The following is a 27133-nucleotide window of genomic DNA, read 5'->3' as shown; positions in this document are numbered from 1 at the left end:
CTGAAATGTCTCTTCTAAACTGTAAGCCATTTATCTGAGTTCTAATCTCTCCCGCTGAGCTGTCACAGTCAAAAGGCAAATCTCCTTACTAGGCACATATATGCTCTGAAAGTGTGGGGAGGATTTCAACTTTAATGGAGACCTTTTGATCCCCCTAAAACGAAGTGCTGCAAGGACCCATGTCAAACATTGCTTGCAAGGCCTCATCTGTGTCCATCATAGGCACAGAAAGCTAATTTGAGGTGAGCTGGCTGAAGAGGAGCCACATAACACTGGATCTGCAGTAATTAGCCAAATGGGAAGTGCACAGGGAAGTGATGTGTCCTCTGCAGCATCCCTTCAGTACAGTGAGAGATGGGAGTTGCGAGGAACTTGTGAAGTTGCCTGGGATGATGGCAGTGTGTTCATACATGCTGTGAACTAGCATCAGGCCTTCAGGGTGGAAACCAGCTGCTCATTAGGAAGGGTGTGAGAAGACAGTGCTGAGGGCCAGAGGCTCTGCCCTACTAATTCAGAATGCTCTGTGCTAACTGGGATTATCTGCTTGTTTGAAGGTCAAGTGGCAGAAAGATGATGTGGACAACAATTTGAATTTCTTCTCTGTCTCCTCGGATGGGCGAATTGTGTCATGGACTTTAGTTAAGGTAAGCAGTAGGTGGCAGTTTCCCTTCCTGGCCAAATTAGAACCATTTTTTTTACAAAGTTCAATGATGTTTAATTGTATTATTATTTATGATGAGCAAGATTTGAAAAGAAGTGGCAGCAAAACATTTCTGGTTTAGTCACAACTTGCTGATATCAACCTTCAGCTGAATCTGAGGCTCTGAGTTAAAGTGAACTGAGCAGAACGAGCCTACTCCTTGCTCAGGACACAGCCATTCAATGGGCATACTCAGCACCCCATCAGCTTGATTGTGAGACAACACTTTTCTGTTTCACAGATGCTGTGTCTCAAGACTTATCCTTGCTCTGAAACCTTCCTTGTTCTGAGATAGTCATCCAGAGACAAGGCAGAATAATCTGCCTTCTTTCATAGTTTCAAGATTCCTACTCAAAAACTGCTGCCCTACAGATTGTACTTAAGAAAGGGAGAGAAGATGCAGAATTCTATCCTGCTCCACTACAGTGAGTGGCCAAAGTGGTACAAAGTAATTCAGGAATTCAAGTTGCTAGATAAGAGCTAGATAGGTAGCTGCTGCTGGATTTCCTCAGAGCACCTGGTGCAAGGAAAAGCAAATTGTAGTACTACGGCCATGGAGCAGGGAAAAAGCTTGTGTTTGCAGTGGGACAGCAACACACAGTTGAAAAGACAGAGGGTTTCCCATTGCCAAGACGTTGCTGGCTCACGCCCTACAAATCTCATTTGCGTTCTCTGCCTTTCATTACTCTTTCATTTGCAGTACATGCATTGGCAGAAATATCCCTAAACAACCCTTAGATTTAAGTCTCTCAATCTCAACGTGTGCTTTCTCTACTGGGTATTTGATTTTACGTTTTGAAGATTTCAGTGTTTGTTTGTTTGTTTGTTTTACTTCATAAATAATCGAATTACCCTGAATGGGAATTTGAAGTAGCTGTCCCATTATTTCCCAGAAAGCAAAGACATTTCTTTATATCGTTTCTTTAACCTTTTATACCAAGCCATTGAAAGCTTGTCTGTTCTGAAAGTTTTAGGCCTTGTTGCCATGAGCAGGGTTTCATGTGTAACATTATCTGTATTTTAAAGTCTCATGCTCATCTCAGGGGTTGGAGCCTCTTCTAATGAACACAGCAGGAGTGTGCAGAGGGCATTGATAATCACGTTCTTTCTTAAACTCCTGGTTCATACACACAGCTTTGGATACAAAAATCCCTCCACAAACCTGTCCCAAGTCCTTCTCTGAAAAGAATGCTCAGAGCTCCCTAGATAGAGACAGACTAATATTGTCGCAGCACTCAACTCCTATTTTATCCCCTGTATAGAAAAGCCAGAAGGATTTCTGCTGAAGTGGGTAGTACATTCTTAGAGCTAAACACGTCCAGGGAAGGTGATATGGCAAGTTACACCTCTTGCCTGGGCCCCAATAGCTGACAGTGCTCTCATATCTGGGTGATGCTGTTTCACACAGAAGTGAGATATGCTGGATTCAACCTTTTTTACATTCAGCTTCAGTGAAGTGCCACAGCTTGGATAACCGAAGAATCTGCAGACAGATCCTGATGACAACTCACCTGTAAGAGGGCTTTTTTGCATCATTTCTGTGATTCAGCTGTGCTTAATTGTGTTCCCACGTCATAAGGCTTTTTTTTTATCCTGTCCCTTGAACACAGTGATACAGCTAGTTAAGAGTCACCTGGTATGACTTCTAAAACCTGTTTAGCAGTGTCATTTATACTTACTCTTTGCACTCCTTGGCTATACCCATGCATGAAGCTGAGTTGAAGTTACTTCTGCCAAAACTGACGTGTACTTAGTGGGCGGGGTGAAAAATGACAAGTTTTTAGGTACATTCTTGTTTCTTTCTTCCAAAGACAAAGCAAGAAACAGAACAAAAGGGGCTTTTTGTTACAATCCATGGCTTTATGCACAGCAAAGAGAAATGAATAATTTTCTAAAAGTCCAGTTTTACAAGAGACTGATCTCTGAGTTTTATTTAGAATAAAATTAATGATATCCCAGAGATTTTCTAGTTTGCACATCTATTGTGCAAATATGAAATAAATGAAAAAGAGCTTCATTAATCTTTTTGACAGGACTATCCAGAAGTAAAGCTTCTTCAGACACTGATAACTTTGACATTTCCAAAGCTGAGAGCATGAAGTGAATAAATTAATTCTTACTTCCAGCTGGACAACTGGCAAGCACCACTCAAGATTTGGATAGAAGACATCAGATTTTAGCTAAGGATGGTTGAGCTGCCTCGGCTGTGGTTCTCATCTCTGTTAAAAACTGGCACAGTCACTTTGGACAAGCTTTCTGAAACATACACCTGTTCACGTTGTCATCTTGGGTTGGGTTTAGGTCACCAGGAAGGTGTAAAACGGAGGAGGAATGTGGGAATTCTTCAGCTGGAAGGCTATGTATTCATGCATTGACTTCCTCCTTGTATTCATGCATTGACTTTTGAGGAGAGCTGTCAGAACGAAGAATTTTTTGGTTGGAGTGCAGCCTGGCACTGCTTCTTGGAGTGACCCCCACTGCTCCTCCATTTGCCTATCAGCCACAGCACACCTTTCCTATGTGATCTAGAGCTGAATTGCTGAGTAGGTCTGGGCCTCCTTTGTGACCTGAGGTTTATAACAACAACTGAAAGGAAATAGGCAGCTGTAAGACCTAATTTGCTAATGCTTTCAAAATGCTTTACAGTTGTTCAGCAGAAGTAACGTATTATTGTTCAGTATTCCTGAAAGGCCAGACTGTCAACAGTCTGTTTACCCAGGAGAGTATATGAATGGTTCTCTCGGTAAACAGCCCCAGGAACAGATGCATTTTCCAAACTGCTAGGCTACATACAAAATAAAAGCAGCACTATGGAGAACTCTGCATAAGTAAGATCCTTTGTGAAGGCAAGTGCTTACAGAAGCTACCCGCTGTGTAGGCCTTGGCCTGATGGAGGTGCTGGGAGGCATCTTCAAAGAAAGGCTGCAGAACGACTTGTGCTTAGATAGAAGGTCTCATGCAGACCATCCTTCTGCCAGAACAGAGTGAGTGTGCTGGTATACCTGTCTGCCTGCCCAGAGCACACCTCTGACCAGTGAGACTCTGCTAGGCACAGACTGTATTGACACGTGCAGCTCCAAAAGCTGCTCTCCAGGCCTGACTCAGTGTCCACAAGGCATGGCTTGGATGTGACAGACACTCTCAGGGAGCCTGAGCAGAGGTGAGTGCCAGTACAGCATGTCCTGACTGCGCTCCAGCAGCCCATCAGCACTTCTGTTTGCACAGGCAGGAGGTGGCATGAGGAGCATGCTTTGCTCATGGATGCCCAGGGCACTGCTCTTTCCAATTCTTGCACACGTGCACCAGCAAATACAACCTCTTCCTTAATGTTATTTCTGCCTATACCCACTGAATCTGGCTTGTTTTAAGCCATGTGCTGCAAGAGGAGTAACTAACAGAAAATAAGACTCCGCAGGCTACAGGAGGCTTCTTGCTGCAGTCTCAGGGAAAAGTTACTCCCATCAGTAAGCAAAGGCATGTGGTTAGATGGCAGTGCAAGCTGATGAGAGGGAAATAAATTATGTTATGGATTTTGACCTTTCTGGGACCTTCTGTAAATGTGTTCCCTCAAAATTTGATTAAATTGTCTTAGAAAACACTGTCCCCTCTGAATTGGAGTACTGAATAAGTTCTCTCAAGGCCTTCTCACCCATTCCTAATGCAAAATTCCCTGGGACTGACTTTTCCAGGCAAAATTTCTTTTTTCACTAAAGTCCTGCTCTGGGTTTAGAGAAGCTCCAACTAAAGCTTGATTCAGTGAGCTAAGAAGTTATGTTTTGTTCTCGCAGTAATCCACTGGGAAATCTGCAGATTCATGAAAACATCCAGTTCTCAGCCCACACTTCTCACTAATTTAATGTTTAGTTCTTTGTTCTTTTTATTAGCCCCAGGGTATTCTTATATTCACAACCAACTCCAATCTGCAGAGGTATTTTAATTCCCAGAGCTAGTCTAAGAATGAATCTTTACCCTCTCTTTGTTTCCTCATACTCACCCACATGGTGTCTATTTTCATCTGTCTTTTGTCTCCTAGCTAGGCTGTAAACTCTTTGGGACACAGTCTTTTTGCCCTATATTCATACAAAACCTTGCATGTCAGTATTGTGCCCTGCAATGAGAGCTCTTTAGGGCTCTGTTGACAACAACATAGTGTGCGTTAGCTGTTCACTGGATATTCTTGTTGGTTGAATCTCAGAATCTGAGAGAATGTGAATGCTGGGACCTGAGGCTGCTCTTAGATCAACAGGGAGATGGTAAGAAGAGAGCTCTAGTGAGGTGGTATGTTATTAACCCTTAATGTGAGTTTTAGCTGGCTCCACAATTACAGACAGTTATATATTTTCCACTATTCAGAGTGAATTCACTTAACACAATTCACGCTGACAGTGTCATCCCACACTTGGAAGCACTGTCCTCAAAACCCAAAGCTGTCCAGGTCATATGCCTGTGCCTGTGCAATGTGCAAGTGGCTCTCAGCACCAGTGCACCAAAATGTCAGTTTCCTGGAGGTCTTACGTAAAGCAGCATATTAGCAAGTTGCCAGCTGTGGGCATGAAACATTAAGCAATTTTTGGAAAGCTTTTTAAAATTCCTTCATAAAATTTGCCATTTGGAAGTACTGAATGTCTCTGTATTGTTGCCGTTGCTGTAAAGCCTGTTATTCATGTGGAATCTCCTCTGCCTGCAGAATGAGTTGGTTCATACAGATGTCGTCAAGCTGCCAGTAGAAGGAACAACGATACTGGGGCCAGAAGTCCTGCAGCTGCAAATGCTTGGTAGGAGCCCAAGAACTCACCACGCTGATTAATTACTGACTCAGAACCTCTTATCAGGCATTCTGGGCAATTAAATTGGGAGTGGGATGTTGAGAAGGAAAAGGGCTAAAAAAGTGTTCCTCCTCCTGGCTTTGAACATGTAGAAGGGCAAAGTCTGTCTGTAGCAATGGCCACTAATTGAGTCAGGGTTTGCTGCTTGTCTCTACTTGCAGAAGAAGATGAATATTAGTTCTAAAAATAGGACTAGAGGGGATGGCCTCCAGTTGCACCAGGGCAGATTCAGGGAGGACGTGATGAAGCACTGCTTCTCCTAAAGAGCAGCCAGGTGCTGGAATGGGCTGCCTGAGGAGCTGGTGGAGTCACCAACCATGGAGGTGTTCAAGGAATATTTGGATGTTGTGTTGAGGGACATGGTTTAGTAAGAACTATTGGTAAGAGGTGGATGCTTGGATGATCTTGTAGGTCTTTTCCAACATTGGTGATTCTGTGATTCTATGTTTCTGAGGCATCTTGGTGTGGACAAGGCAAGGAAATTACCTGTATTACAGGATTAAGTCAATTGCACTCCTTCTACTAGATGTTTTTCTGAGTGGGCCAAATCAAAATTGAAAGTAACCTCTCCTGAGTTCACAGCTAACCCATCCTACAGTGGGATGTGCCTCACATAGCTTTGACCTTCTAAAAGCACAACACCTATTCTAAGTTACTGTGTTAGACTCTCCACAGAAGGTGGAGACTGCAGTCTTTCTAGGTCGAATCCCCTTATCCTGACTATCCTGTGCTTGATATAGGATGGGATGAGTCAGCTCTGGAAGTCCCAGACTACACAAGGAGCTTTGAGGATCCCACGATCATACTACTGTACCCACTTTTTGCATTGAAGCTGTGGCTTTGGTTTCAAGAAGGCACTTGCTCTGCATATATAAATGTTTCTAGGCTAGTAATTCCTGAATACGTGTTTGTGGAAAGGTTTGAACTGCCACACAGATTGTAAGAGACCAGCTAAATCTGAACAGTGCAGAACTCCCAGAGGCTCTGGGATTATTTGTTGGTGTTGCTGGGAAATGGATTTTTCTAAGGCTTGCCTTGAATATTTAACAATCTATTTAAATGTTAAAAAATGCAGACAGTATTACAGGGTTGAGACAACCTTAGCAATTCCTTTGAGGTCTACATTTTCTTAGCATTTAAGACATAAAGCTGTTTTCAGCCGCCTTTGCAGAAAGTTCTCTGTAATGATGTACTTCTAAACCCTTTTTGCTTGTTCTGGTTTCTCCTCTGATGATTGCAGTGCATTTCCCTTCTGGTCAGCAGACCCAGACTGCCCTGGCACTACACAGAAATCCCATCTTCTGCTCAAGAACCTTACTGAAATTTTCTTTCACCAGCATAAGAGTTTATTTCCATGGATGATGTCATATCTGATATGGGAGCAGAAGCCAGAGGAACTGAAAGGAAACACATTCCCATTGTGATTGATGCTTGTTTTGTGTATGTGTTACAGTGCTGCTTAATTTTGGGCTTTTGAAGTAAGAAGAATCCTTGTGTCTGCCAAAAGATTTGTTCTCAAGTCACATCCTTTTCTGTTGGCTTTAATGGAGTGAGCCTGCTAAGTGGCTTCTGAGCCAAGGACAGAAAGGGCACAAGGAGTTATCACGCTTCCTCTCTAGACCCTTTAATGCTCAGAAAACATTTATGTTTTTGTGAAGACCAACCAAACACAAGAGATCTGTTCTTCTCTAACAGGAAGCAGACCGGGTCCTCACCACTCTTACATTTGCAAAACATTTGCTACTCTATTGTACTAGAGGATGCTGATTTGCTGGAGGTTCACAGATGTATCTGGAGTCTTGGTGACCTTAGAGATGTTTGGAATCAAAGACAGACTCTAAACACAATAATGGGCTTGGTAGGACCAAAGAATGGCAGTGATTGAGTGCAGAGTGCAGTGCTGATCTGTGTTCCGCGTCTAGCAACATCCTTGAAGTTGTATCTGAGAGAAAAGACTGAACCAGAAGCAGCAGTCTCTGATGGGGACCGAGGTTGATCCCAAAGAGAACAACAGAGACTCCCTTGGGTCCCCCATGCCTTTATAGGCCATCTGTCAGACACTGCTAATCACAGCTCTGTGTCAGTTCTTCCTGGAGCACAGAGTTATTTTTTGAACAGACAGAATTCTCAGAGGCAGTCTCAGGGTATTTGTTTCTTTAGAAAGCAAATGACGTCCTGTGGCTCTTGTTATGCAGGCTTTGGATCTCCTCACTGAGTGATCTTTGTGTCCAGCTAAGAGGGAGCCCAATCCAGTGTTTAGAGCATGGGGCAGCTGCTCTGAGAGCTAAATGTGCTACTGACCTCCTGTGTGTATTACTCAAGTCAGTTCACCCTTTTTCAGTTCCCTTTCCCCTTTGTGTATGTTGTTTCTTCAAACTGAAGGTCCTGGAGAAAGGCACAACTTGGAAAGGGTTTTCAGAAGGAATGGCTCTAACATGTTTGAGGAGCTTCTGGCTAATAAATCACGTTGGCAACGTGCACGTATAATGGGCAGGGAGCATGTGCTGTGCCAACAAACCAATTTTATGTGCGACTCCTTTCTTTTCTTCACAGGCTGCGGGAGATCATTTGATTTTCACAAAAAGATAGACCATTTGTTTCTCGTTGGTACTGAAGAGGGAAAGATCTATAAGGTAAGAGCAGCTTCTTTGTCTCTTGTTTTACATTCCCTGATCCATGCTTGTCTTTCAGGTTTCTCATATGTACTGTTTGCTCAGAGAGCAACAAAGTGCAACTTCAGAGGCCCGTCCTGCCCTCCGATCACTATGGTGAGCCCGACACCAGCACAGAGCCCCATAGGGTCACAGGGAGCTCTCTGCACAGACCCAATTAAAGCATTATTTTGCAGAAACTTTTAAAATGCAAACTGTGTCCCAGAATGCTTTGCAGATTACAGCTGTGCAAGTCAGGCACTAACCACGATCAGAGCAGAAGTTAAAAGGCATTGATCCTCTGTCCTTGTGATTGTTGGGAAATGGCAGGAAAAATCTCATCTATTTTCCTTTTCAGACCTGTTGTGAGCAGTGAAACAGATGAAACCTTTTTTTTTTCCTGTAGATTAATGTCCTTGAACCCTCCCTTATGTCCCAGTTCCTTTCTCATTGCCCTCCTGTCTCCAGTTTCTCACTGCCTCCTCTTAACCGCCTGGATGCTGTCTGACCTCAGCAACTGTGTTCCACAGTTCCTCTGTGCTATAGCCCATCTCCCATTTGGTGCCTTCCTGCAGCCTGATGCCCAATAGCTGCAGCCATGTGGTGAGGACAGTGGCTGAGTTTTGATCACTCTTCCATGGTTAGGGGCATTGCTCAGATGTTTGCATTCTGCAGCTGTCCCTTTTTATGAAGTATGTGAGAATATAATATTGCCAAGTCCTCTGTGCAGCATTCTTTGGCTGAAATTGCTGGTGTGGTCAAAAGTTGTTTGAGATGAGAGAAATGGACAGCAGGAGGCAGACATTGTTTTTTTTCTTAAGAAAACAAGATAAAAATAGGAAGTTTTGTTCTCTGCTATGTTTAGCCCTGGAAATTAAGCTTGTTACTTCTTGTGTTACTCATATAACTTTTGTTTGGCTGGCATTCCTCCAAGCGGGCTTTTTGGCTTTGTTAGCAGCCTTTCAGTGTTAGGAATGGGCCATCTCTGGGAGGCTGGGATGCAAACCACAGTCATCCAGCCATCCACTGAGGATGCCGAAAGTCCCTCTGTCCTGCCTGCCTGCAAAATGGAAACAGAACAAAGAAAAAGAATCCAAAGGGATTTGCATTATGAAATGAATTTCAATCATTTAGGCAGAACAGACGTAACAAATGTGTATTCTGTCCAGAGGAATGATGCTGAAGGAAATTTGCTCCTCTGCCAGGTACTATCTAGGGAAGGTTTCTGATCAGTGCTCACCTTCATTTGACAAGGCAGATGCAGAAGGGAGCTGGGAGCAGCGGGGTGCTCAGCTGATGGGTGATGGACAGTGGGGTAGTTGCAATGGCTTTTCATTGATGCTCTTGAAGTACAAAGCATCTGTTCAGATACAGGCAGATGTTCTGAGCTGGCTGATTGCCCGCACTAGTTGGTACCCTGGGTATTGTACTCTAATTTGTTTGAATACTGTTGCATCTAGCCCTGATTGAAATGCAGGAAGGAACCACAAGTTTTGTTTCCTCTATGCTAGAGTGCAGGATGTAAGTGAGTACGAAAGTGGATGACAGTGGGGCTGTCAGTTACCCTTGAGGAGAAGTGTTCAGGCTGCTATCCAGGCTCAGTTACACAGCAAAGAAAATCCTTTATGGATGAGGATTGAGTCAGAACAGGATTTGGCGGTGATTGCGTGGACAGAGCGCTACATGTTCCTGCCTTGAATGATCTTCAGTGAAACTAGACTAGGAGAATTTTAACACAGGGATCCCATCCATGCATCACAGGCATTTTAACCACTTCTTGAGTAGACAAATGCAGAGAGAGACTGTTGCACAGAATATTTTCTTTTATTGATGCTAAGGCTGATTTCAGGGTTACTGATGAGGAAAAAAGATTCTTGTGGCATTGGTGGGCCTTAAGGAAATATGGGGCCACTGTCACATTGTACCAATGACCTTATCAAATTCAGGTGTTCCGAGGAGAAGGAAGAGGCAGTTGTCCATCAGACTGTAGGCAGTAACACAGAGATGAGAAATTTTCAGTGTCTGGACAAGACAGCCTTAAGAGGATCCACAAGAAATATGGGGAATGTGCTTGTACCGTCAATGTTCCCCAAGAATTTTCTACAAGAAGCTTCAGAAGTTTTGGAATCAACAAGTTGCTACTGTTCCAGACATTTCCCAAGGATTACTGCATGCTCTAATTCCAGCTTTTATTGAAAACTGCACATTTGAACGTTACATGTAGTACAAGCCAAGTATCAAAAATGGAATGCTTTTTGCACAGGCTGAATTTTAGATTATTTATTAAATAAATTGAGAAATGAATTTCAGAGAGGCAATTTTCCAAAGACTGGGAATGTCCACAAATAGCATTATAATGTGTTAATTCTTCAGCTGCAGAATGACTACAGCGGATTTTTTAAAATGGCTTAGTTAATAGTGCTTCTGAAGCCAAGAAATCATTATCTTAATTATACACAGAGCCATCTATTGCCCTTTTACACAGAGGACAAATTGTTTCTGCATTAATGTGATTTTGTCATGCAAAACTGCCTCTTTGCATATCTTGTTTGCTGTTTAGGAATTGTTCAACTTTGGTGCCAGAAGGGAAGCTCTGTGAGTTTGATGCTGGAACATTCTCGTGGCTTCAGCTTTTTGGTCAGAATTATTTCTTGATCAGCAGAGCTTCACAACAACAAATTTGAGATAAAGTTTGAGCGCTTTCATGTGAGAGAAGGTTTTTTTTTAAGTCCTAGATGGTTTGCTTGAGAACAAGTTAAGGCAACAAATCTCAGTTGAAGAAAGAAAGAAAGAAAGGGATTCTTAGTTTAACACAACTGTTTTCACACGCATTCATTTTCTCGTACCAAGCACTAGGACACTTGTGTCTACGTGGTCAAGCCAGGCAGTCCACAACACAGGACACATTTATGTTGGCAGTTTCTGAAGAGCAGCTGGGAATACTGGCTATGGACAGTACTCTTTCTGCTGCCAGATAGAACATTCCTTTGAACAATATTATTTTTTGGATTTGCCCATTACCTTGAGTCTCAGCATTTCTGATAGTGAACTACAGAAACCCTCCACATTATAACCACATGTCCATTCAACATGGAAGCAGAGCAGCTTTGTGTCAAGTTAACATTTAGGATAAATTGAAGTGCTTTTAGTGAAGGTTATGAATAAACTGCGTTCCTTGAAGTGGTCCTTTCCTCCCAGTATTCCTCCAATTTGTTTTGGAGCCTTGTCACCAGTCATCTTGTTACTTGTTTTCTGTATTATCTTCTTGCTTTCCTGTCCCATCATAAAAATACAATTTAGTATTCGCACACATGTACCACCATTTATATAAGAGAAGAACACTTTCAGCAAATTTGAACAGCACTCTAGAGGATCAGACAGGCTGCACAAATGCCTGCTCCCTGAATTAACTCATCCTTTTCAAAGCTATCTTGTCAGAAGTTAAGCATCACATTTTCCAGCAGTTTTGTTTTCCTCTTGACATGTGTCTAATAACAGTATAGTTTTTAAAATGAATAGCAGGAGAAGACTTTGCCAGCAGTTCTGGGAAACTCAGAAACTCTTATGCATTAAAGTCAAACTTCTTTCTGAACTGATTTCATGGTGCTCCTTCAAAGCGGGAAGTTACTTCCATGGTGTTCTGTCAGAGTCCCTTCCTCTTGGGAAGGCTATGGCTGTGTCACACATCAGAGATATGTCACTGAAGGTCTGGACGGACATGGTGGGTAGGGTCAGCAGTGCCAGGGCACCATGTATGTCACATGGAGTTGGTTTTTCACAAAGGACACCAGCCAGGCCCTGCAGAACCCCTCTTGCTGCTTCTTTAATAAGACTGCAGGTCCCTTTCCTGCCAAGGCCTGGAGCTAAGCTCCAAGCCAGACCTGCAGATTGCAAATCCTATGTTGAGGGTCAGAACATCCCGGAGTGTTTCCCACTGTACTGCTATAGGAGAGCTGCCCTGATCACAGGCTCAACTCCAGCGAGGCTCTAAAAACAGAGCACTAAGCATTACAGATCTGTTGGATGCCGACAGATCTTGTTAAGATCTCCCTGATCAAAGCCGTCAGGTATTAAGGACCTTCAATCCACCTAGTTGGAAAGACAACTAAATAAAGCAGCCTCTCTCTTGTGATGAATTACTTGAGGCCTATTCTGTCTGTTCCCAGCAAAGTGACTTTCAAAACAAACCAAGTATCAATTTTCCTGGTGGCTGAACATGTTGAATTATGAAGCAAAGTTATGGAACATGCCATTAAAGGCAATGTCGCTGCCATAATTACGTGCAAGCACAGTTGCTCAGAGCCAGAGTATGCACCAAACTGTTAGCAAGCTGTAGGCATCGTCAGTAAATTTCAGTGGGACATGAGCCCCATTCCTGTTTCTGTTTCCTGCCATAGCCACCCCCTCCTGGCAATGGTAGAGCTGATGCAGTGCGGAGGCTTCAGCACCTCTCATCCAGTACCTGTCCTAGCACATGAGGAACTGTAAACAAAGCAGGTGTGAGTTAACAGACAGTGAATGTCATGCGCAATAAGTAGTTAAGCCTCCTGATTAGTTAGAGCTTTGGTTTGCCAGAATTAAAGTCATGCAGCAATCCTGCTGCTCGTGCAGATGATGTTTTTCTGCATTCCGCAGGGAGCAGGGAAAGGTGCTGAAAAGTCCTTGTGACAGTACTGAGGCAGACTGACAGAAAATCCTGAAACCAACCCAAACTTGCAGTGTAGATATGGTTTCCATGTAAAAAAACAACCAAGACAGCATTACTAGTGAGTGGGGATCCTTGTGGCTAATGAAGGAAGCCTTCTGTAGGAGGAATGTGGGGGAGGATAACCTCATTTTTCCATGAACATGAAGCTGGCTGGATCCTGATTGAGTCCCAGATCCTGATTGAGTCCCATATCGTGTTAGTGCCAGCAAGTAGATCGTAATTTCTCCTCCCTTTCGTGAGCTCACATAGCCAGTAGGGCATAGGGTGGCCCAGCAGCCCAATGGGAACATACCATGTCCAGTGCTGGGTTCTCATACCCTTCTGGGAAGTCATGAGTGGCTGAGTCATGGGAAGAGCCACAGGGCAGAGCTGTGTGGTGGGGCACGCTGCTGGGATAAGCTGTCACAGGATGGTGGCAGGCAAGGGGCTTTAGACATATTCCCAAAACTTAATAGAATCAAAGGTCTGATAGGTCCTTCTTGCACTGAGGTTTTAATTGCAACAGTCCAAATGCACACTGCTGGTGAGCTCCTGTGCAACATGAGAGCTGTTTCCCCCTGACTTTGTGAGAGCCCATCACAGAGGCACTGCAGGAGGTGGGGGAGTTCCTACAGTGGAGAATGGGCTCTGTAGCCTGCCTTCAGCTTTAAATCCAGCCTATTCCCATCTGTATGTCTGGCTCAGTATTGCCTGCACTTGAGGTGAAACAGCATGTGCTAAATGATGTTTGTAGCACTCCTGGGTACCAGCTGCCTTTTCCCAGCTAGCCCAGATGAGCCTGGGAGGCCATACAAATATTTGCACACATCTTTCTCTGGGAATACAAGCTCTGGAAGAAGGTCTAGCTCTGATTACTGACTAGTTCTTTCCATTCCAGTGTTCAAAATGGTATTCGAGACAGTTTCTGGATGTATTTGAAGCCCATCACATGCCCGTGGATTCAGTCAGCTGGAATTCCTATCACTTGAAAGTCTTCATTTCCTGCAGCTCTGACTGGACAGTCAAGATCTGGGATCACACCATCAAGTAGGTCCTATTGGTAGTGAGGTCCAGCTCAATCCAGCTGTACATGTTGATTCTGCTCAAACTGGAAACTGTTTCACTGTAAGATGCTGTCATTGCTGTCTTACTGATGTTATCGGTGTCTGATGAGTCAATCCAAAGGATGACATATGAAGTTTAGCATTGCTCCAGAAGTTTGCTAGGAGGTGCAGCTCAAGCAAAATCACATCACTGCCTTGCCATGGAACATGCTGCCTTCAGACAGGACCTGCTGTGGCAGGGTGACTCTTCTGGAGCAACAGCACAGAGAAATGTCAGGGGCTGGTAGGTGGCTTCAGGGGCCAGACACCTCCTAATAGACAGAGAGGCAAAAATTAAAACAAATTGGAACATTTAGAAATGCGTAATGAAGTTCAGGGTTAGTGGTTAAGAAATGTCTGGTTTCAATCGGGAAACTGATTTCATTGTAAATCAGTCAGAGTCAAATATTTCCTGTTGCCAGTACTGCTCTAATAGTCAATGTCAGAGGTACAGAGAGGGAGGATTACTTTTTTCGTGTATGATTATTAAGCACAGAATCTGTCTCTCACTGTGTGCAGTAAAAGCTTTCAAAACGCTTGCAGAAAGAAAGCAACATGCTTCTTCTCACTGCAATGGAATTAGGTTGAGGTTCAACTCTGCAATGCCTTCTTATGCCAGACCCTGGCATCCCATCTCCCACCTCTGAAACTGGCATTTAACAGGCTGCAACATCAAAGTGTTTAGATCTCAGTGTCTCACTTTCAGAGTGTGGTATGTTTATAACTGAGCCTGGATCTCTCTTTACAGGACTCCGTTGTTTGTTTATGATCTGAAAACTGCTGTAGGGGATGTTGCCTGGTCGCCTTACTCTTCCACAGTCTTTGCAGCAGTCACCATTGATGGCAAGGTGAGAGTCTGGGAGCATCACTGCTATAATTTGAACTGGGAAAACGTCAGGGGAGATGAAAGCCAGGTATGAGGACAGGTCAGCCCAATCCTGGCCAGGCACATCTGGGAGCTGAGGATCAGCCACCAGCAGGAATCCAGCCCATTGGCTTCAGCTGGTTTGTCTGAGGCTTGTCTGGGCTTCTTAGAGGGACAGGGTCACTTTGGTGACTTGAGCCCTCAAAACTATTAATTCCATTTTTTATCAACCTGATTTCAGAGGACATGGGTGTCCAATGCAGCTGGGAAAACCTAGACAGCAGCATTTCTTATTCCTCCTGCCCATGGACCTGCCACACTTAGTAAAGCATCAGGGCCAGCTGTGCAGGCAAGCTGATGTTAAATCACAAATCAATGAAGTCTGAACAGATAGTGAGTATCAGCTGCATGTCTTGTTCAGCTGACAAAACCTTCATTGATGCATATGGACATTCTTCTGTAAGCGTGGATCCTTCTTGACAGGACAAGCGATAATGGCCATACTCAAGTCTGGGGAGGTTTGGGTTGGTTATTAGGAAACATTTCTTCTCAGAAGGGGTGGTGATGTATTGGAACAGGCTGCCCAGGGACATGGTGGAGTCTCCATACCTGGAAATTTTCAAGAAGAAGGTACATGTTTCAGAGGGTAACATGGACTGGAGTGGTCACAGGCATAGGTTGATGATTGGACTATGGACTAGGTGACATTATTGGTCTTTCCAACCATAATGATTCTGTGATTATTGGGGGCCAACAACCTCAGGCATAAGAAAGTCAAACCTCTCTGCAGTCCTGGTTGTCTCCTCATACCCCAGGGATGGTGATTCTTAGAGGACAGAAAGGAAAACCAAGCAGGAGCCTGGGAACAGACTGTTGTTCCTATATTTCCCTGCCTTTGGCATGCATATTGCTGGACATACACTGTTTACTCTTTCTTGATGCTGCTCTCTCTGCATTGAGATGAATGTTTCAAACACATCCAAGTCCCGGCTTCTTCCTGCTGACCACATCAAAGGAGGTGTACTGCTTGCAGCCCTACATGCCAATAGAAAAACACTTAACTCTCTCTGTGTGAAAACAGTTCATTAATGAGTACTTCCCTGGAGATGTTTAGATGGTGCTCAAGAGAGGCACACCTCCAGCATGAGCTGATACCTGGGCACTGATTCCAAACCTCCAAGGTACAGGGAAGCAGCAGATAGAAGCTAATATATACTTAGAATGTTACAAAAAAATAAAAATCAATTATAGTAATAATACAGGCTCAGCCAACAAAACTCTGTTCGAGTTAAATAAAATGAAATCAGCATTTCCCTTTGTGTCAGGCTGTCTCCAAGAGTAATGACTTGGTAATGAAGTACTTAGAACAATCCTAATGTTGAGATGATGGCAGTTATATTTTTGCCCCTAGCCATCCATTCTAGTAGCTCAGATGGTTAATTTGGGCCTGGCAAGCAGCCAGGGCACGTAGCTATCTGTCAGTGGTGTTTCTGGACTGTAAGACCACATTTCTCTGTCACCACAGACTGCATGTTTTGCTGATGAAGATTGGAAAGTCTATACAGTTTGGCCAAATTACTCCAGGAAAAAGATGGCCTTTATATATCCATATCACTGAATTAGCAGCTCTATTGCAGTTTAACCTTTATATTGTAGCAAAAAATTCATTTCACTGATACAGTGGCTGAGACTGAGAATTTGTCTCTTCTGTGCTATACAATGGAGATATCTTTACTGGTGCACCTGGGCCTCGCTAAGGATTTCAGGTTACTGCAGTCTGAAGAAAGCAATGTTGGTGCTTTTCTCTGTGCAGGCAGGATAGCTTGGGCCACTTATGCATCCCTCTTCTCCCATACACCAAGTATGTTCCCTATAAGAGCACTAGTCTGAGCCCCAAACCTGGCCAGAAGCTGGGCTGAGCAGAGCAGAGACCTGTGTGTAGTCTGTTTTGTCCTGGCATTGAACTGTGAGGAAGAGGATGAGACATCTGCAGGCAGTGAGACGCCCTGGACACTACTCACTTGAGCCACGTTCTTTGTCAGAGCTTTACCCATTGCAGAGAAGCTCCTATGGACTTAGCATGTACAATGAGGTCTTTCCATCCCAGCTCTTCCCAGCCGCTGCTGTCATGGCTCTAGTTATGTTGCTTCAGAGACATATTAGCTATGTTATCTATGAACCTAGAGTTCTTCTAGGGCTGTGCCTAGGACAGAAACTGTCTTGTTTGGCAGTGCTGCACATAGGGTATTTTATGTTAGCCACTAATTCTGCTTTATGCCTTTAATCTCTCAAAAGTGACCATCAGCCAGGAGCAGCCCATCATTGGGCTGTCTAGCAGGAAAGACTGAGGCAAGAACTGCCTTGCTTTCACAGTAGACTGGCCAGAACTGATGCTGAAAGCAGTCCTGGTCCTCTGCAGTAACCAACAGGATAAGTCTGAGATGTGGTTTAGCTTATGATTTAAACAAAACCTTTTAGATCTGCAGTGGAAGTGGAAAAGAGAGTTGTTTACAAACTTTTCATTCTGGGCAATATTCCACTTTGTAGTAGAACTCAATCTTTGGGAGTAACTTGGCACTTCTCAGAGGATAGGCTCTACTAGTGCTGGGGAAAAAAATTTACATTAACAAGATACGGAAAACCAGCGGACATGCAGCCAGAAAATAAGACATTAAAGGCCTTGTGTTCAGAAACAGGCTCTAGTTTTGCATCCACATATATGCCTGCAAAACTTGAAGGTTGCCTGGAGGTAGTTAAAAACCAGGCTCTTATTGCCATCTTAAAGAGATATTGGCTATATGTTGAAAAACACATTTCTTTACTCAAGCTGATATATATATTGGCCTCCTTGTTGATAAGAATGACTTGGAAATCAGTCTAAAAATCTCCTGATATGCACGATTCCAAGAGGTGCATATTTAAGAAAAGCTGTAAATATCTGGAGCATTATGTTAAAATGTACGTGTTGGCAGCTGGGCATCTCCTTCAAACAGCACCACCTCTTCATAAGTAACCAAACGTGCACGTTCTGCAGCTGGTGCAATGGACACTAAATGCTCCTGTTTATCATGTTCTGGATAATTTCCTGAGTGTCCTGCTCTGCCTGACGGACATTTTATTTCAAAGTGAGCATAAATGGTTTGGAGTGAAAATTGAAAAAAAGTAAAATGACCCCTGAGATGTGCACATCAGTGCCAACACTGCCTGAAAAGAAGCTCCCAATTCTATAGCTAATTAATCAGTTTGATTTTAAAAGAATAGACAGGATGGATGGTCAGCTAGTTTTATGGGTGAGCTCAGAGTGGTTGCTGGTGAGCATTTGGCTTTGGTTTTAATCAGTTTGCTAAGTCTGATGGAGTTTTGTACCGTGATTGCATTTCAAGTGACACAATGTTCCTTGAAGACTCTGCAGTGTTTTCTAAAGCAGGAAGATACCTGTCATTTCTGAATGTGAGTTCTGCAGCATAGCTGGCTGGCTCTGTGACCCCTCCAGGCCATCTCCTGCAGGGACCCGGGTGCAGATATTGATGTGATTATCCGAGAAATAAAGTGAGGTTAGATAACACCTCGTTTCCATGGCTTTAGGCTGCAAACAGTAGAATCCTAACATGAAGAAATAAGGCTAGCTGAGATGTGAGGCCTGCTTTGAAAATAATAAAATACTATGGAGGTGGATTTGGATGCCTATATCCTACATTTAGGGTGCAAGAGATTTAGTGACATTGGCCAATTATTGTAAGGATAGAAGGCAGGTAGATGTGTAGGAGTGGGATTCCCTCCCTGTGGCATTCAGCAGGAACTGTATTTGGGATCTTGGTTTGAGCCTATCTATCTCAAACTTATACGTTAAACAGAAATAAATATCAAAACATGTAGAAGTAGGGCTCAGACCCCTGAAATTTCTCTCTTGGGGTTCTTTACTTCCTTTCCTTAAGAAAGAAAATGGTGTTGGCAGGTTGTGCTGTACAACAGCAATGGCACAGAACTCTAAGGCTGGCTCACTCTGGGCACGTGAGTGTTTTCTTCTGCTGAATTCATCCATGAGTTAATATGCCTGTTAAAAAAGCCAGAGACTCCTGTTGCAAGTGTTCCCAAATGCCCAGATCCCAGGCTAGAGGCTGCAGCCACCTCACAGAATGACTGATGGTGCTGTCAAGCTGGTTTTAGTGTGGAAAAGGGGTGGCTTTGTGGATGCCCAGCAGCAAACTGACAGTGCCTACAAGGAGGTAATTGAGAAGTTAGAGCCAGGTTCTTCAAAGCAGCACATAAAAGGATGATTCCAGAAATTAGACATTACGAAGACATTCTTTCCTATGAGAATGCAACAGGCTGTTTGGGGAAACTGTGGATGCTGCATCCTGGAGATGTTCAAGGCCAGGCTGGCTGGAGTGCTATACAACTCAATGTAGTGGAAAGTGTCTGTGCGTATAGCAGAGGGGCTGGAATGACATGGTCTTTAAGGTCCTTTCCAACCCAAACCACTCTATGATTCTATGACAACATCTGAAATGAGTTCAAACAAGAGAGGTTTGGACTGAATGTAAAGAAAAACCTTGTCATCATGAAGGCAGTCAAGCAGTGCAGCATCTTACTCAAAGAGGTTGTATCATCTCCATCCCCAGAGGTCTTTAAAGACCAGGTTGGGTAGAGCCCTGAATGGCTGCATTTGACTTCAGGAGGTTGGACTAGAGACTTCTGGGAGATTCTTTTAGCCTGAGTTATCTCCTAACTCCGTGACACTACATCCTCATGTGAAAGGGAGGATCTAGGGGTTTTAGGATGTGAGCTTGAAGCACAAGTCCATATACTCTTCTGTTTTTGTGTTTTGTGTCCTTCGTGACTAATACAGAAAGAGCAGGGTGATATTATAGTTATCCTTAGTAAATATTGGTAGCCTCAAGATAAATGCCATCTAAGTGTGCACTCTGCAGAGAAAGCCACTCAGACATATGCTTCACTGCTCTTCCCCCATTACTGAAGCTGTTAACCTTTCAAAGTATGAAATACTTGAGATGACCCAAACCTTCAGGAAATTAACTGATGCTGTGTGCTTCTCAGGAAAAGACTATACCCTTTCCTGATGATATAAACAGATTTTACTGAACAGCTGTTTAGTGTGAGAATTCTTCAAGGCTGGGTTTCTGTTGTATCTCACTTACAGGGTAAGATGCTGAAGAAATACATGTCATCTTGATAGCCATAATTTCCTAGTTAGGAGAGAAACACTTGTCTAGCACTGCTGTGTGCATGTTTACAGAACATTTCACAGAGGCTTTCTGCCTATTTAACTTTGACTGGAGGCAAAAAACAATCTCTGTCTTTAAAGCTTGTGTGACTTTGCAAATAAGAGCCTTGCCTAACATGTCAGGTATGCTAGTATTTCTTTAGGTGTTTTGGACCTTATCGTGCCTCACCTTACAGAACATGAGCCAGGCATACTACTAGCAGACCTCTCAGCATCAATGATTTTGCCCAGGAAAATCAGAACTGTGAACTCGCAGCAGCTGCAGATATCCCTGTCATGTCCATGTCCTTCTTCCTACACTTTTGTAGTATCTTACCTGAGCCTTGCATGGCCTCCACTATCTCTGCAGGGCTGCACAGTCATTAGGGTGTGGAAATATTGGGTACCGGTCCCTTTCTCATCACACAGAAGGACCTCTGAGCATGCTGAAGTGGGCAGAGACTTTCTTAAAATGGCTTCTAAATAGCATTCAGAGCAAAGTGGTTGTTTTCCAGTAAAACTGTTCATTTTCTTCCACCACAAAACATAAGAGGCTCTTTCTTATTCCCTGCTGAATCTTTAAGATTTATGTGGATGGATGGGCAGACTCCTGTCTGCTTTAAAACAAGGGCTGGTGACATGTCAAAGCTAAGTGAGGTAGATGGGCAGAGTCCTTAGAATTAATGCTTCCTTCCTCATACTTTGTGCCAACCAGCCTGTCCTTGCTGCTCTTCCTCCAGCCAGCATGTTCTCTTTGCAACAGGATTTCTCTCCCCAGCAACTGCTGTAAGTCCAGAAGGCTTTGGTGCGTTCATACAGGGTCTGACTCCTCACCTCTATCCTGCAGCTCCCATGCTATCATGGGGTGTGCTGGTGGGCTCTAGACCTAAAGATGCATCAGGCAGCTCAGGGCTGTCTGCTCACTACCTCATGTCCCATAGCAACTGTGTCAGAGGTGAGGTAGTTCAGTGAGCACAGAGGTTGTTTTTGGTGAAAAATCCAACTGTTGAATTTAAAACTCTGTAATCAGTGTTTTTTGCATGTATTGTTTTTCATTCAGATGCTCCCAGGCCAGTTTTTCATTACTGTAGCTATTGCTCTTTCAGGTTATGAAATAGTATTTAAATAAAACCCACCTGCTGAGAATAACCAGTTCATTCAGCCACACAGGAACTAAGTTTGCTCTTTTCTGCTTGTATGAATGTATGTGTAGGAACAAATGCCTTGGGCAGCATCTCCAAAGATATCTTTGATTAACCTGTTTGACTTTGTATGAATTTGCTTACTTGTCAGGGGTATCTGAGAGAGTTTAGAAAGCTGCTCGTAGATACTTTTCTGCTTTCTGCTATCAGCAGCAAATAAGAATGACCCCTAAAAAACCTTAGGTTTGAATTTGCAGGTGGGGACAGTTGGCATTAAGGCCACTTAGAACAGCTGTATTCTTCATCCTCCTGTACAAGGGCAGCAGCTCCTAAGCCTTGATGTTTATTGTTTGGCATTTTATGGTGACCTGAAATCTGTTCTGGTTCTTTTTAAATGCCAGTCTACAAGCCACGACAGTTCGATCTCCATCTTATGAATAGCTTTGCTGTCTTGTCACAAGGCTGCAAGTGGCAGACAGCAGAGACTGCATGCCCCATCAGACTCTGTGCTGCCCGTACTTGTGCCATTGCCCATCTTCTCACCCACTCCAGCAAACAGTGCCCACTCCATGGGGCATAGCCAGAAACCAGGACATGCGAAGGGATGGAGCCTGATCCTGATCTAATAAGAGGTAGTTTCAGCCTGGCGCCAGGGGCTGAGTTGTGGGTCACTGTCAGAATGGAGCAAGGGGCTGGCATAACTGGGATGAACTCATGTGGCATAGCCCAGGAACCAGCAAGGAACTGGTTGAAAAAGTCTCTGTTCTTCACCGTGTATCTGAGATGAGATATCAGAGTAGGGAAGTGTTGGAGGACTGAAGGACAGACTTTTTTTGCCCAATATTTAAGAGCATGATGGTGCAGGCGAGATTAGGCAGCCTAAATACACTATCCAGAGAGATAATGAACGGTATGTTTGTAAGCAGTGCTAGATCTAAGAGCAGCCAGTCTAGTAAGGCTCTTGTAAGGCCATATCACATAAAACTAATCTAACACTGGTTTTGAGAGTAACAGCCCTGATAGATCAGAGAAACAATATACAAAACATCTATACAGGGTGACCTCAGGGACTCTATTGGCACAAATCCATAAACAAAGGTGAGAAGGTGAATGTGGCACAGTGGAAATCATCCTCAGAAGAGCGTGCAGGAACTGGGGCTGGTACTGAAACCCAGCAGCAATTATGGTAGGACTAAGTGGACAGGACTTAAAAGTGCTTTAGTGCCAGACTGAAACTGTAAATGAGCTCAACAATCTCAGCAGCAATTTGCAGTCAGTGAGATGAAATTCAATAAAGACACAAACCAAATGTGCAATATGAAATGAGCACTAACTGGGAAGCAGCAGGACCATAAGGCCAGGACTGACTGCACCATCATGTTCCTGCCAACACCGCAGCTGTGCTTCCAACTCAAACCCTGGGAGATGCTGGGGGCAGTCACCCCAGGAGCACCAGTGGGGTTCAGACTGGATGTTCTGGACACTTCTTCTGTTAGAGCAAGCATTGCAGAGCAGCACAGAGGTACTAACTGCTGCTACCAGACTGGCATCACACAAGTTCACTGCAGATTAGTTTCTCTGTTTGGCTTTCACCTTTCAGAAGAGATCTGAAAAGTAACAAATTAAATTTAGGATGATACTGGGGAGCAAAAGGAGGCTTTGTGAGGAGGTGTGAAGAAACATTAGCTCAATTTATGATTCATTCCAAAGCGTGCTATTAATGTTAGAGAGGAAAAAATAAAAGAATCGTTGGCAACATAAGAAAATCTTATTAGACCAAACTGAAGTGCAACCAGCTCTGGCGTATGATGTATCAGCTATTTAACACCAGATAACAGCATTCAGGAGTGTGCAGGACCAGGACATGAAGGAGATTATCATAATCGCTGAAACTGCCAGAGCAGAGCTGGTTGGCAGGAAGTACTGACTGACAGGAAAATTAGCTCAGATATACAAGCACTTTCTTGTAAAACAATGTGACAGGGTTTTCTGAGGAGGTTAAATGGTCCTCAGCCTGTCTGAATGAATAACAACTCTTCTTCATGCTGAGGCTTTGGTTTCGTACTGCCTTGTGGGAGCTCAGTCAAATCAGCTGAGGTGGTTTTCCAACCATGTCAAATCAAGAGTGACCCAGTTCTTAGTGGGTGAGGAAGAGAGATGCAGCCCTGAAGAGAAGCCTTCCCCTCCATCCTCGTGTTAAGCCAGCTGGTACAGAACTTCTCTTCCTCCTGTTGTGCACCCCAGAGCAGCATGCTGTGATACTTCAGACCTGAGGGATGTGCTTGGTGTTCTGCACTCCAGAGTGTGTAGCCAGTCCTGGATAGTGAAACTCCCCAGGCAAGCAATAGCTTTCATGGATGCCTACTCGTCCTCCTGAGCTCAAAGCTGACACAGAGATTGTTGTAACAGAACTGGAGCCAGTCCTTCTCCCCTAGAATGTGTTTGTAGGCCTGTCTGGTGCTGATATCAGACAGCAGAGAATCTGTATTCCTGAGCCATCCTTGCAGAAGCAGTGCAGCAATGAAGATTTCCTGAGTCAGGTCCTCTGCCCTCCTGTGGAGCCTCTGCCTGCCCTGTGCATCAAAGGGACCAAGGAGTGTCTTAAATTTCATTCAAATTACAGATGTAAACTGTACATCTTCCTACATAAAATGAACAGTATTTGGAGCTGCTCCCCTGATTGACCTGGCTGCAGTGTGACTGTAGCAATTGCATAAAGTAAATCCTCCACCACATGGAAGTTTGGCCTTGGTGCAAGCAGGGGCTGCCCTGCCTGCACAGTGCCTTTAGGATGCAAGGGTTGGGGATTACCTGCCAACTTGTTAAATGTATGACTTAAGATTTTGAAACAAATCATCTGTGGAGTTTGCCAATGGGTGAGGTATCATGATTCAGTCAAGAAAACTAGGGAAATCTATCACACAGACAGTGAAAGTCAAGCAGTGAAAGAGATGTGAACAGATAAGGGGCAGCAGATACGCAGTGTGATATTAAATCATTCCTCACCTTTTGCTCTTGCACCGATTTTATTCTTTGTTGCCAAGTTACCAGGTACATCTGCTTTGCTCTTACTTACATGCATATTTTCCTCTAGCTGGGTTTTGTTTGCTACCAGATTGTTTTTGAGCACACTGGCGTTGTCCTGGCCACTGGTAGGGGGTGAGTTCTTGTAAACCCAGGAGAAAAGTTCAGGAAAGGCTGCATCTGCTGCAGACTCAGCTTGTGTTGGAGGCATGCAGTAAAGGCAGGGTAGGTCTGGGTAGCTTATGGGCTCCCATCTTCATAGGTCACAAAAGTTGAGTAGGCTGCTGTGCTGTAACACAGTGACAGCAGAGGGTGCAGGTCACCTCAGAGTTGCTGGGCTGTGGGAGCTTGGGCTGGCCTTTAAGTTGAAGGTGCAGTTTGCAGAGTGAGCAGGGAGATGTGAAGTGTCTGAAATTAAGAACAGGGTTTGATGCTGGAGCTGTAGCAGTAGCCTTGGATTTGCACTGTTCCAAGCTTACAAAGTGCCCATGTAGAGTCTCAGTAAGATCTGGTGGGTGTGGGATATATTTCCATGTCTCTGGATGCAACTGAGCTGGATTTCCTCTCCAGCTGTTTGAGAGTCAGGCATCAAAGCAGCTCATTTGTGTTAAATGTTTTCTACAACTCTAACACAGCAGTTATAGCCATTATTGCCAGTACATCAAGCATGGAGTCTCTGTTGCAACCTTGATTGTAATTTAAAAAAGGTTCTTATTGATTAAAAGCATCTGACAGAGATTTCAGGGTTCACCTGATCCTATCTCAGAGATAACTGGGCAGCTACTTAACTTCAGTGGTCCTCTTCAGGGGCTGCTGACTTCGAGTTTTTGCCCTTCCATCTAGGAGATGGTTGCTTTGGACATCTGGCTTACACATCTACCATCAGAGTCAGTCTCTCTGGGGCTGTGAGTCCAGGCTTCCCCTGATGGCTGTTGATAGCAGCTCATAAATCCCTGTGCTGCTAGGAACTGCCTAGGTGAACATGCTGGGCTTCATTTGTAGTGTGGTAATTGTTCTCCTGCATTTCTTTGGGGTGGGTGCACAATTTTCATGGGCCATAAATAAAAGAGCTGTTGGAGTTGTCAGTTACTGCTCTGTGCTTTCTTCTCTGCAGATAAGCTGGGGAGTGCAGATGGGGATTCTTGCCCTTTCCCATTACAGCAATTTTCAGATTTCCTTCACCTTTCTCTGTACCTCTCCACAGGTTTCTTGTTCTCAGGATCTGATTTATGCTTCTTTAAGGAAGTGGCCACATATTGTTCCTAAGCAGTGTATAGCAAGAGAACTGAAATGCCCTTTCCCATTTTTTCAGTGCTTGTTAGCAGCATGAATGAAAATGTCTCCTGTGGTCTGCAGGCAGCCAGGCTGCTGCCCCTCCAGGCCTGTGTTTGCTCCTGCAGGATATGCAGAACTATCAGAGAAAAGCAAGAAATGTATACTCTCTGCTTTGGGGACCATGAGCAAATTACTGTATTCTCTGTGGATTCATTGAACTGTGCAATGTCACATTCTGTGAAGCATCACTGCCTTGCTGCATTGCTGGAGGTACAAGCCAGGGTGATGCTACAGCACTGAGTGAGGAAGACTGGATGTGTAGGAATAGGCCTGGCCTGCAGGTCAGTAAGCACGTAAATGCATTTGTCTGCCATGCTGGAAAGTTATGCAAATGTTGGCTCTCATCAGACTCATTTGCACCTGTGTATGTGTGTCTGTGTGTGTGGCAGCTCTACCACCCTGGGTCTGATGCTGGAGTCACACGCAGGGTCAAGTGACACTTGTCTGGGTTTTGTACACAGAGAGGGCTCATCTTGTGAAAGCTGAGAGGCAGGCAGTCTTTGGAGGTCATCTACAGCTGGAGAGGTGAAGGGCACTGGTATGATGGATGGATGGATGGATGGATGGATGGATGGATGGATGGATGGATGGATGGATGGATGGATGGATGGATGGATGGATGGATGGATGGATGGAGAGATGCTGTGTACTGCTTGTGACTCTTTAGAATGGTAGATGCAGCTGCAGCTGTCTCCACACCCTTAATCCCATGACCTGAGCTGCCAGGGCAGCTGGCACTAGGAACATCAAGGACAGTTGCAGGGTTTCAGTGTTCTGCTCTTAGGGCAGAAAGCCTCACCCCAAACCCCATTCCAGTCTGCATCCAAAGATGGTCACTGCTCTGCTGCTTTATGGCAACATGAGGCTGCCTCAAACTCAAGTGTTGTGTGTACCCTTTTAGGATACTCCCGAGGCATCAGTAATTGAGTTGGTCTGACCCCATTTTCCTCTCCCTCAGTGTTCCTGTAATCAAAGCCTCTGAGGTCCTTCCAAATGCCTGTGGCCCACCCCTCCATCTGGAGAGTCTGCCAGCTGATACAAGTCAATATTTCCAGCTGAAATTGTTTGGAATTGTTTGTTCTTTTCCATGATTCCCTTGGCAAACGAAAACAAGCCCATTTGTTTAGAAGCTCATAAAAGAAGAGCTTTACAGTAGGAACATTCATAAACTTGTTTGCTTTTGACCTTCTCCACTCTGCTCGTGGTTTTGAGTTCTTGTCCTAGGCATTCTGCATGTCTGGGCTGTCAGTGGCATTTCTGAAAAACAGCCTCACCCTGAGTAATTTTCATTGGTCAGCACTCCAAAACAGAGCCTTCAGACCATGCCATGTTTGCTGCTGGCTGTGGTGTGCAGGTGTGATACTTTGACAGCCCTATAGAACAGACCGTGCTGCTGAAACGAAGACTGGCCATTAATTCTGTGCTGCCTGTTTTAAATCTGGATTAATTGGTGCTGCTCTAGCAATGGACATTTCATGGGCTCTCAGGTTGCTAAGTACTGAGCTTGTGTCATTGGTGGGAGAAGTGAATCATGCCCTTAAATTAATAAATATGCATTCTGTGAAGGCAAGCAATT

The 27133-nt window shown here is 44.2% G+C and overlaps 1 protein-coding gene across 1 annotated transcript in view; it reads left to right on the top strand.

The window, feature by feature from the left end:
* The window catches only part of DNAI1 (dynein axonemal intermediate chain 1), a 103712-nt gene that overhangs the window by 74234 nt on the left and 2345 nt on the right, over positions 1-27133 (top strand). The window contains exons 13-17 of the mRNA XM_065740122.1: positions 555-644; positions 5388-5475; positions 8080-8159; positions 13763-13911; positions 14716-14815. Coding sequence (XP_065596194.1) covers positions 555-644; positions 5388-5475; positions 8080-8159; positions 13763-13911; positions 14716-14815 — 507 coding nt within the window. The remainder of the gene's footprint in view (positions 1-554; positions 645-5387; positions 5476-8079; positions 8160-13762; positions 13912-14715; positions 14816-27133) is intronic.

The sequence above is a fragment of the Cyrtonyx montezumae genome, unplaced genomic scaffold (genome assembly GCF_038088225.1).
Source record: "Cyrtonyx montezumae isolate F1298 unplaced genomic scaffold, pur_monq_1.0 scaffold_25, whole genome shotgun sequence".
Taxonomy (NCBI): domain Eukaryota; kingdom Metazoa; phylum Chordata; class Aves; order Galliformes; family Odontophoridae; genus Cyrtonyx; species Cyrtonyx montezumae.
Note: the sequence above shows the minus strand (reverse complement) of the source record. Positions and strands in the feature narration are given on the sequence as shown.